At 35.3% G+C, this 12,376-nt stretch overlaps 1 protein-coding gene across 4 annotated transcripts in view; it reads left to right on the forward strand.

The window, feature by feature from the left end:
- The window catches only part of LOC141459117 (ubiquitin carboxyl-terminal hydrolase 4-like), an 87,792-nt gene extending 75,725 nt beyond the window's left edge, over positions 1-12,067 (forward strand). For 2 of the 4 annotated variants that reach the window (XM_074137735.1, XM_074137736.1), the window contains exons 16-17: positions 10,902-10,990; positions 11,501-12,067. In XM_074137735.1, coding sequence (XP_073993836.1) covers positions 10,902-10,990; positions 11,501-11,572 — 161 coding nt within the window. In that variant the 3' untranslated portion in view covers positions 11,573-12,067. The remainder of the gene's footprint in view (positions 1-10,901; positions 10,991-11,500) is intronic. The other 2 variants (XR_012461384.1, XM_074137737.1) reach the window with 2 other exon arrangements.
- Positions 12,068-12,376: the final 309 nt, after the last annotated feature.

A 12,376-nucleotide genomic window follows, 5' to 3' on the forward strand; every position in this document is an offset into this window, starting at 1 on the left:
GAACGCCTCCTTCCAAAAGCGGTGGTCATCAATAAAAAAAATGTAAACAAAATCGGACTCAGAAGACAATTCGAACCTACTTTTAAATTGTCCGATATTATGTCAAAAGAGCAAACTGATTGCAAAAGAGTATAACATTTTTAGAACACTCATAAACTTTCTTGAAACACATAGATTGAATAATTTAAGAAACAGAGAAGAATGACCGTCTGTGTTAAAGGCTGACTTTTAAGGTCAATGAAAAAATTTAAAAAAAAAAATGGATAAATTTTTACGCCTTTCTCAGAAAATTTAAGGCTTATTAAGTCAGTTAGCATGAATAAGTTATCCGGAGTAGAATAACCCCGTCTAAAACCTTTGAACTTCTCTCTAAAAATTGTACGCACAAATTGATTCAAACGGCTAAAGTGCAAAGAGCTGAAAAATCTTCGCCAAGGTATTTAAGCAGGAAATGCTTCGGTAGTTCGTAACTTTTTTTTGTAGTTTAATAGAAAGAAAACAAAAATTCGATATATTATGTTATATGTTATATTATGTTAGTACATATCAAATGTGAAGTGCTGCACTTTTGAAATAATTTATTCCTAGATTTTGTCCGTACATTGTGATACATATGTCACATTAAAACTGTCCGGTAGGACAGTTGTATAAGGATTGATCGTCAAAAAGTGCACGAAAAAGCGTAACGTTAAAAAACACCCAACTTTGACAATTTTTTTCTTTTTTTCTATAAAAGATAAAATTCCCAAATTTTCTTTAAAATATAGGGCAAACCCGCCTTTATAACTGTAATTTTTTTGCAACCCCCCAGACCTAATAGATTTTGAGAAAAAAGTTGCCGAAAATGAGCAAAAACGGCATTTTCAGAAATTGTTCTTCTTCTTCTTGTTGTTGTTGTTGTTGTTACCTTTTTTGTAAACTACGTAGCGCCTAAACGCGAGAACCGATTTTCATGAATGAGGTGACATTCGATTCGGAATTTTATGTAGATGTGCCTTTTGGGGGTCTCCACGCTGTACACCGAAATAGAGAGGAGTTAGCCCCCTTTATGTAAGGCCCCCTTCAAAATTATTATTACTAATTTTTAAAAAAAAGTTTACACCAACATACATTAATGATTTCATTTTACTTATTTTTATTTTTAAATAAAAATCGTCGGTTTAAGTTCATTCTTCGATTAAAGTAATTGTTATTTTATGAAGTAGTCAAACGTTTATAATAATAGGTAATAATTATCTGGCTTTATCGCAAATAATACAGTTTTCTTCAATTACATTCTCAATCTAGGTGTTCTTCCCACAATGTTGTATATATGTAATATAAAATAAATAAGATATGCATATTTTTAGGACAGCTAATTATTCCAGTATTTTACTATAAGTAAAATTAGGGGGACTAAATTAAATTACAATTGAGAAATGAATAATTATTGTTGAATAATCTACTTGTTATTAACTGTGTGTTATTTGTGCTCACGAATATTTCGGTAAGACGAATTCAAGACTGAAATATTGTTTTAAATCCTTCGTGATTCAAATTTATACAGTGGCTGACTCTGACTTTGTCTTTTTCTACTTTAACATGCATGTATATGTGACTACTCAGAATAATTCAGAACTCATTTTATCATAATTATAACAAAAAAATATTATGAATGAACTGGCCAGCATAAGGGTCTGTGACATCTAATAAATTCTAAAAATGTGAAGGAAAAGTTAATGCAGTAAAATTACTTAAATGATATCAATGAAGTATAAATGAAATGATGGGTACTTGCTGATTTGTGTACCTTTTGGCGTTTAATCAACCCTTATACTTAACTTTTTAAACTGTAAGTTTTTGTTAAGGAGATTTTTGTACCTTTTGGATAGATTTTTCTTTTTGTCTATTTTGCAAAGTTACATATCTGCTTTACAGATTTTTTTAAAATTTGGTATAAGCAATTCTATCATTATAACCTGATAAGGCGTTAAGTCGGAACCGTAACTACTGGAGAGATCTTTTTAAAGAATGATTATAATTGCGGTCCCCAAACCATCCTCAATAACAATTTTTTTGAGAAAGCGTTTTGAATAAAATAGGAAGGTATTTGTACGTAAATAGCAAAATTAAACTGCGATTTCAGTACTTCCTTTTAAGAGGAGCAAGAAAAATAAACTGCGATTACTGTACTTCTCCCTAAAAGGCAAAGATTTTGAATCGAACGACAATTCATTGATGTAAATCGGTTCACTCATTGATAATTTTAACGATTGCAGTACTTCCTGTTGGTAGGCGTAAGAGCATGATGGCACTTCACAGCCACGTAGAGGAGCTTTAATCACTTCTTCGTGCTAAATTTTATCAAAATCGGACTAAGCTTTATAGAAATATTGGTAATAATAGTTTTAGAAAGGGCCTTATTTGGGTAGGGCAAACTCCCCTCCTTATGAGTCATGGCGTCGAGACTTTTAAAGTACAAATCTGTACAAAATTTTGACTCGAATGACACTTTATTCAAGAAAATGTTGTTGCAAAAAAATTTCAGTTATAAAGGAGGGTTTGTCCTATAATTTAAAGAAAATTTGGGAATTTTATCTTTTATAGAAAAAGAGAAAAAAATTGTCAAAGTTGGGTGTTTTTCAACGTTACACTTTTTCGTGCAGTTTTTGACGATCAACCCTTATACAACTGTCCTACCGGACAGTTTTAATTACTCTGTAAATCTTAGCCCGATTTTGATAAAATTTGGTAGGATGATAGAGTTAGGGCTCCCCTACGTAACATTAAAGCGGCGATCTGCTCTTACACTAGTTAAGGGGAAGTATAGCAATCGTTTCAAATGATCGACAAGTGAACTGATTTTCATGAATGAAGTGTCATTCGAATCGAAATTTTGTACAGATTTGCACTTTAAAAGTCTCGTCGCTACGCCTCATATGGAGGGGAGTTTGCCCCACCCAAGTAAGGCCGTTTCTAAAACTATTATTACCAATATTTCTATAACGCTTTGTCCGATTTTGATAAAATTTAGCACGAAGAAGTGATTAAAGCTCCTCTACATGGCTGTGAAGTGCCATCATGCTCTTACACCTACTAAGAGGAAGTACTGAAATCGTTAAAATTATCAATGGGTGAACCTATTTACATTAATGAATTGTCGTTCGATTCAAAATCTTTGCCTCTTTGCCTTTTAGGGAGAAGTACTGTAATCGCCCGTTTATTTTTCTTACTCCTCTTAAAAGGAAGGTCTGAAATCGCAGTTTAAATTTGCTTTTTACGTACAAATACCTTCCTATTTTATATAAAAAGGCTTTCTCAAAAAAATTGTTATTGAGGATGGTTTAGGGACCGCAACTATAATCATTCTTTAAAAAGATCTCTCCAGTGGTAGTTACGGTTCCTACTTAACACCTTATCAGGTTATAATGATAGAATTGCTTATTCCAAATTTAAAAAAAACAGTAAAGCAGATATGTAACTTAGCAAAATAGACAAAAATGAAAATCTATCCAAAAGGTACAAAAATCTCCTTAACAAAAACTTACAGTTTAAAAAGTTAAGTATAAGGGTTGATTAAACGCCAAAAGGTACACAAATCAGCAAGTACCAAACATTTCATTCAAGCTTAGTTGATATATTTTAAGTAATTTTGCTGCATTAACTTTTCCTTCACATTTTTTAGAATTTATTAGATGTCACAGACCCTTATGCTGGCCATTTTCATCTACAAAAAATTTGTTCAAGTAGCACTGTAGATTGACTGTAATATCTATTAATCTATAATAATCAAACTATTAATTACAGGTTAAAAAGAAAACATTATAAAAAATAAAAAAAATTACGAGGCTACAAAATTTAAAAACTTTTTTAAAAAAATGCTTACACCAACATACATCAATGATTTCGATTATTTTATTTTTAATAAAAATCGTCTGTTTAAGTTTATTCTTCGATTAAAGTAATTGTTACTTTATGTAGTAGTCAAACGTTTATAATAATAGGTAATAATTATCTGGCTTTATCGCAAATAATATAGTTTTCTTCAATCACACTCTCAATGTAGCTGTTCTTCTCACAATGTTATATATATGTTATGTAATATAAAATAAATAAGTATTGCATACTTTTAGGACAGCTAATTATTCCAGTATTTTACTGTAAGTAAAATTAAATTACAATTGAGAAATGAATAATTGTTGTTGAATAATGTACTTGTTATTAACTGTGTGTTATTTGTGCTCACGAATATTTCGGTAAGACGAATTCAAGTCTGAAATATTGTTTTAAATCCTCCGTGATTCAAATTTAAACAGTAGCCGACTCTAACTTTGTCTTTTTCTACTTTAACATGCATGTACATATATGTGACTACTCTGAATAAAGGGCATATTAAAGATAAATCCGAAGAATAATTTGGATTAGAGTTAAAATAAAGTACCTATTTAAAAACGAAGATATAATATACATTTTATCATAATTATAACCAAATAATATTATGAACGAACTGGCCAGCATAAGGGTCTGTGACATCTAATAAATTTTAAAAAATGTGAAGGAAAAGTTAATGCAGCAAAATTACTTAAATTATATCAACTAAGCTTGAATGAAATGTTGGGTACGTGCTGATTTGTGTACCTTTTGGCGTTTAATCAACCCTTATACTTAACTTTTTAAACTGTAAGTTTTTGTTAAGGAGATAAAATAGATATGAAATGCATTAAGGACAAGATTATTGAGAAGAATAATTTGTATAGAGTTTCAATAAGTTCTAATTTATTACTATTTCTGTTGCCGTAAAATGTATTTTAATATCCGTTTAACACAATATATGTATTTTAAATGAAAGTGGCCAGCGTAAGGGCCACATGACATCACATTTCTAAACAATATTTTTGACTATATAATGCAGTAAATTATTTAAATAGATTATGTTTTTTAACATAATGAATAATTTGATAATTATTACTATTTCTGTTGCCGTAAAATGTATTTTAATATCCGTTTAACACAATATATGTATTTTAAATGAAAGTGGCCAGCGTAAGGGTCTGTGACATGACATTTCTAAACAATATTTTTGACAATATAATGCAGTAAATTATTTAAATAGATTATGTTTTTTAACAGGTTAATCAAGAAAAAATTGTTTGAAAATGAATGTTAAAGTAACATGTTTTTTTTAAAAAAAACAATACTAGTAAAAAAAATAAGTTCAGAAGGATGGGGAAAAAATCAGAAACAATTATAAGTAAAATGCTTAAGCTTTTTGCGAATGTTTCTAACTGGTGTAAGGGAGCGGGAGAGGGTGGAAAGGTCGGGTAAACACAGAGTATTACTTCCGGGAAAACAAATATATTTATTGACAATATAAAATAAAATACATAAACATAGATTGAAGCACTTAGAAAATGGTAATGAAATGTAAATGAAAACTAAGTCTTTTGAACACAACAAAACATAAAAATAGCAATGCTTCTTTCCACTCACGCCAAACCAAAGACATTTCTACTATCAGGCTGAATTGGAAAAATTATCTCTTCCAGCAGTATTATACAGTTGAACTCGGTGGGGTGGGGTATGAAGTTAAACGCTTGAAGTGATCTGTCTCTCAAGAAACGGCGCGGGCCCTACTGCTGGCCCTCTTCCTACTCCGCATACTCCACTCCTCAAAGTGAGCTGGCCGTCCCCACTCCGCTCACAAACACTATCCTCCCCTTTAAGAAAGTGGAGCTTCCTTTGGAATTTCACTTTGAGCTCATGCTTTTTTGCGGTCTTTGCTTGCCTTGCCAGCCCCGGACGGATACAGTTGTGTTTGAAGGCTCCTTCACTTTTGGCTGCTAGATCTCCTTGGTGCTGCATGAAACTTATTTTCTGTGGCCAACACCTTTCGGCCTCACCACATCCTCCATAAGCTTCTTCCGGCTTCGGCTGTCTTTTTCTTTCTTCAGACTCAGTAGGACTGTCATCGTTCTCACGATCCTATATCCTTACCATATGCTTCTGGTCTAACTGACTTCTGATGAGGAGATTTTGCATTAACTCCTCTTAGCGCCATATTTTAGGATCACATGGCCCGTTGTTAGATGTTGTGAAATCTGTTCCTTCCTTGTTCAGCTCCATTACCCAGTCCTTAATCCTGTTAATAGATTGCAGCCCGAGAGAAATACCTCCTTCGTTTCTCATTCATTCTCTCACTCACAAGAGGGTTAGTGCATGCATGGGCTCTAGGAGTTGCGGACTAGCCCTCACTTACAATATCTTCCTCCTCGGTTGGACCGCTGGTGATATCGCGGTCGCAGGTTCACCCTCTTGTAGGATGGGTCGTCTGGCCATGATAGGCCAACCTCTGCTTGCTGTAAATCTATCGCTTGCGGGTTCTGAACATTCTCCCCACTCGATTGTTCGGAAATTCTTCTCCAACCGACTAGGGGTGCGTTCCACTAAGCGCTCACAACGATCAAAAGGTACCTTCAGGCTTTAAAACTCCACACCAAACGTTTGTAGAAAAAACAACCTGAACGTCGAATAACTCTAGCCTGCCTAGATCTTGACTTCGCCACCATAAGTGCTACTACAAGCAGAGCGTGGGAGTCCAGAGTTTTGGCTTGTCTATCCGTTGATTGTGCCCAGTTGGAACAGATTCTTTAAAAAAAAATAACGTAATTTTGACAATAAACTGACTTTTTTTTTCATATTTTAAATTACCATAACTTTTGAAAAACCTAACTGATTTCAAAATTTTTTTTTGTGTTTTTTTTTATGAGCTCAAATACTATAAAAATATGCAAAAAAAATATAACGTTCCATTTGAAAAACAAAAGTTGGATGCTGTATCTCGATATACAGGGGTTTAAAAAATGGGTCAATCACTGAAAATAAACTAGACTAAAAATGATTAAATACGTGTTTTTTATATTTTCGAAATTTCCCACCGTTAAAAAAAAAAAGGGGGTGGAGCATATAACTCTGGTCACCCTGTATATGTATAGTATATTTAATATAAGTCAACTTTACCAATAGTTAATAAAGTTTATTATAACTGCTTATAAACGGGGTTAAAATTAAAAAACAACCTCTTCAAGCTTCTGACTTATTTTCGAGGTCGCCATTTGTAATGTTTACATGAACGCCTAAGTCCATTCCACTTGGGTTTTCGATTGTAACGTTCACAAGCAAGTGGAGCGGGCAAAACCGCGGTCATGAGCGTGATCGTTGTGAGCGCTTAGTGGAACGCACCCTAGATGGGACTTCAAACTTCCCTCGGACCCAGCTTCATTTGAGCTATACTCGCCTCTGTCGTTTCCTATCGGTTCAAAGACATCATTCTTCTCGTCTTCTGCGTACTGTTCAAAACCGCACCCTTGATCTACCCTTCCCTGAGCGTTTTTTTGCGTCTTAACTAGCTGGCTCGTGGACTGGCTATACGCTGCTTTTAGCCTGTTAATATGTACAATGCATTTACCTCCCTTGGAGAGGCACAATTCATAGTTAACTGGAGATGTTCGCGCTACCACGTTATGCGGGCCTGTCCATGGTCTTAAATTTTCGAGCATGACCAATGGAAACGGCGGTTCATAGAGATAAACCTGTTCGCCGATTTCAAACACGCGCATTTTTTTCCTCGCAGTAAAGATTTTAGAACGTGTCTTTCTGGTACAGGCTTCCGTTTTTCGAGTGCAGCGAAATGCCTTAGGAGACGTTCCTTTAACTTACCTACAAAGTCCGTATTGTTTCTCGGGTGCTATCCGTCGCAATATTACACTCAAATGGTAGCTCTAATTTCCTCCCATGAACCAGAAAATGAGGGGTGTATCCGGTAAAGGAATGCGGTGTTGATCGGTAAGCGGTAAGCGCGTAAAGTAACCAGTGATCCCAGTCCCTCCCACCTCGACGAACCACGCAAGCCAAGGAGTCCATAAGGGTCCTATGCAACCTCTCAACCATGCCATTCCCTTGAGGGTGATAAGCGGTAGTCTGTAACTTTTTAATTCCTAACATTTTGCAGGCACTTCGGAATAATTCTAATGTAAAATTACGTCCCCGATCTGTGAGCACTCTCTGGGGAATACCATGCCGCAAAACTAGTCCTTCCACGAAAGCTCGGGCAGTCTGCTCCGCCGATTGTTCTCTTATGTTAATCGCCTCAGCATATCGCAAGAAGCAGTCTACACACGTTAACAAATATCGGTTTCCCGCGGAGGTTAAAGGGAGAGGTCCCACGATAACAAGCGCTACCAATCCAAAAGGACGAGACACCTGATATCCCGGCGCAAGTGGAACTTGGAGACCTGTAGGTGATTTTCTTTCCTGACATATCTGGCACGCTTTAACAAACTCTGTTATTTGTTTCTCCATTTGAGGCCAATAAAATTTATTTTTGATCCTGCTAACAGTTCTCGCTGCTCCTGGATGCCCGGACCAAGCCGTACTAAATTGTCTCAATATCTTCTCCCGCATCCCTGCGGGAAGTAATACCCTCAAGTTAGCAAGGCTGCCTTTCCCGTCTACCCGGTACCACGGGCTGCTTTCCCCTTTTTCTGCCCGCCCCTCTTCCGCCATCGTTCGACACTATTCATCACGATCGTGAGCGACGGCTAACTCCTTCTCATCCGAGGTGCGGTCCACCGCACCCACTGCTCGGCTCAGCGCATCCGCATTTGTATGCTTCAAACCAGGAGTGTGCACCACATCATACACAAATTCGGATAGCCGTAAGGCCCATCGTGTCAACCTGGCTGAGGGATCTTTAACATGGTGCAGTCACTTTAAGGCGGAATGGTCAGTAACGACAGCCCCAGTCGGTAACAGCGGAACTGGGCCGTAGCCCAGACTACAGCTAGCAACTCTCTCATCGTCGTGGAATAGTTGCGTTTGGTTGATTCCATTGACGGCTCGCATAAGCTACAGGACTCTCGTACCCGTTACTTATTTGTGAGAGTACCGTTGCGTCTGTAGCTAAGATAAATGTGTCCGCAAAGTCCCGATAGATAAATACGGCATCGGAATAGAGCGCGTTGTGAAGCGAATGCAATTTGCTGGGTTACTTCCCATTTAAATAATGCATTCTTTCGTAACAACGGCGTTAGGGGTTTGGCCAGTATAGAAAGGCTAGCGAATAGTATTCGGCTAACCCAAGAAAACTTTTCACTGAACGTATCGAGTCTGGCTCAGGGTAATTACGAATTGCTCGGATTTTTCCTGGGTCTGGACATAGCCCTTTCGACGCCACTATATGTCCCAAAAATTTCACCTTGGGTTGCGTGAAATGACACTTATCTAAGTTAATCTTCAAATTTGCTTCTTCTAAATGTGCGAGGACATGCTCTAGCCGTCGACAGTGATCCTCAATCACATCATCAAGGTATAGGACACATTTCTCCAGGTCATATAGGTATCAGGTGGAATCCCCTGCACAAGTTTAAAGTAGAAAAATATCTACTTTTTCCTAGTGCTTTCAGCGTTTCCATAATAAGGGGCAAAGGATAGGCATCTGTCTTAGTGAGTTGGTTTAACCCTCGAAAGATGGTGCAGAAACGGTATTGGTATTACTATCCTCCGTATTTTTCGGAACCAATACAACAGGGGCGGCCCAAGGACTAGAAGAAGGCGTAATTACGCCTTTCTCCAGCATTTGTTTCAAATGCTCTTTGATCATTGGTTTCTGATAATGCGGTATTCTGTAAGGTCTATTTGTAAGGGATCTCCTCCTTAGGATAGATATGGCGAAACACCTGTAACTTGGAGCCATCTGCATTAGGCTCTTCAAAGACCGACTCATGACGCCTTAAAATTTCCAGAATCTGCTCCTGGTCGGAGCTAGGCATCCTGGTCGGAGACTAGATGTCTTACCTTTATACGCCATTCGGTTTCGAGCTTTTACGCCAATTTAGCCTGCTTGGTTATATTCCTCACTGCTTTCTCAGTGGGGCACCTATGGGTCCGTTTCCTTTATGGGACGCTGCTTCTTCCAGAAAGTTAGGGCATTGGCATGCCCGAACACCAACCTTTGTCGCCCGCCTGGTACAGTCTCGGGCGAATTGCTTTTGCTGGCCACAAAGCAAGCAAGTTGTGTAACTCGATTACCACCCCTGAAGGGCCTCTAACTGAGTTTTGAACTCGGTAATTAATTACGTTTAAAATAAAATACTCGGACAATACAGAATGCAATTTGCCCAACCATGGATTGAGCCGTCTGTAGTATTGAGATGATGTGACCACACACCCAGACCATTTCTTGATAACTACTTTTTTGAACGGAAGGATCTAAAAGTAAAAAGCATATTTCCGGCAAATGAAGATTTGAAACCATTGCATTACTTCTTTTTACTTAAAGGTAAGAGCAGAATTTTACGTTGAACTTGAGTAGAGGAACGGTATCCTGTTTATTGTGCTTTATTTCATTAGATTTGGGCTAAGATTTACAGAGTTATTATTAATAACAATATTAGTGGATCCTTACATACGTAGGGCGAACTCCCCTCTAAAAGTATATTCTGCGTCGAGAAAAAACACTTGAAAGGCACTTCTACTTAAAATTTTTAATCGAATGACATCTCATTCATGAAAATCGTATCACGCGTTTAGGAGTTTCGTTGTGTACAAGAAGAAAAACAATAATTTCGGAAAAAACATTCCCCTCGCAACGTTTTTCTCGAAATCTATTTGATCTGTGTTGCGAAAAATTACACTTATAAATGAGGCCTTTTATTTTAAACATAATTTGGATTTTTAATTTTGTTTAGAAAAAGATGAAAAGATTGTCAAACTCTGGTGTTTTTTCAGCAATGCATTTTATTTTATTTATTTATTTTACATATTATAGTACATTTTAATTTACTGGTGGTAATATACTTTAATTCAGATTTAACATTACTTTAATTTTTGTAATTTTAATTTTTTTCTATCAATTTTTGTTTCAGATACTGCATATTGCAAGAATAAAAACACCAAAGAATGGTATTGCTTTGATGACAATTCCGTTTCTATTCAATCTGAAGAGAAAATAATGGTTAGAGAAATTTTAAGTGATTTATAAATAAATATTTGCTCAAAACCTAATAATAATAAGCCAACTATTCAACTAAAGTTGAAACCAGACCTTTATTATCAATATCTAGTGACAGAAAGTGAATACTGCTTTCTTAATTTAACTAGTGCATATCAGCTACTTAGTTGAATATTTCTAATACATTTATCTATCATCTATCAAATAATTAGCTTTTTGAAACAATTTATATTTATATACATATAAAACAAATCAGAGTGAAACAATTCTATGACTTTCACTCTTTTTATTTTTTGAGAGGGGTTATTTGTTAAAAATAACATTAAGCGAATGGTTGCGTCAATCTTTCTTCATACTCATTTTCCCCAAAAACTGGCTGCTCCAAATTTCTGGAATAAAAATTTGATAATATAATATATGATGTCGTGAAATAAAGTTTTTAATTTTTGAACAAACTTTATTTCTTACTTGCCTTGTAAATAACGACTAATTTGTTTTTTCTTTGTTTTACAGAGCTCTGCAGCGTACGTTTTATTTTATATGGCAAAAGAGACCACAACTGAAGAGCATATGGAGATAAATTAATTTTTTTTTAAATGTTATAAATAAGCAAAATTGTATATTTTATTTGTGATATTCAGAGATAAATGAAAAAACAACTAATTTCTCAAAAAGAAATTGAAAAATCGCGTGTTAGCATTAATTTTAAACATAAATATGCACGATTAGTCGTGTTACAAAATGGACAAAATAATGGATCATTTTAGATTTGATTTTTTTTACATATAAGTTACGTGATTTACACTTAAAAACGAAACCGAATTTTCTATCTGATTCCTGTCCAATCATGTTTTTGACTCTAAATGGCAAACATTAGTTTTGTTTGTTTTTTATTTAATTATTAATACTTTTTTTCCAAATAATTTAGGATTACATCTTACATTGTTCGTTTGATTGTTTGTTAAGAAAATAATAAAATTACAAAAAAAACTTTCTGTGCATCGATCATAGAAGAATTTTTTTCACCAAAACTTAATTTAAATTTTAACATTTATCATTCATAGCTGGGTTGTCTTTGCCCACCACCATCAACCTGGGATTTAGTTACATTTAATAAATTAAGCCGGTCCCCTATGAACATTCCTAAAACTAAATTATCTGGAATTTTATATTGAATTAAAGTGGATATCTGTAAAATAAGCAGTTTTGCACCAAGTTTAATGCAGATCGCAGGAGCCCTTCATGGAAAAATTGTGACAAAAATTAAAAATTTTCGTGAGTAAATTAGCACACCGGTTATCAAATTTAGAGTTCGAGTTATGTTTTTAAAATTACTTGATATTATAAAGGTAACTGTTCTGAAGAATCATATTAAAGGCAAATTTAACA

This window comes from Rhodnius prolixus, unplaced genomic scaffold, assembly GCF_049639745.1.
Source record: "Rhodnius prolixus isolate KJV_2025 unplaced genomic scaffold, Rpr scaffold_11, whole genome shotgun sequence".
In the NCBI taxonomy this organism is placed as follows: Eukaryota; Metazoa; Arthropoda; class Insecta; order Hemiptera; family Reduviidae; genus Rhodnius; species Rhodnius prolixus.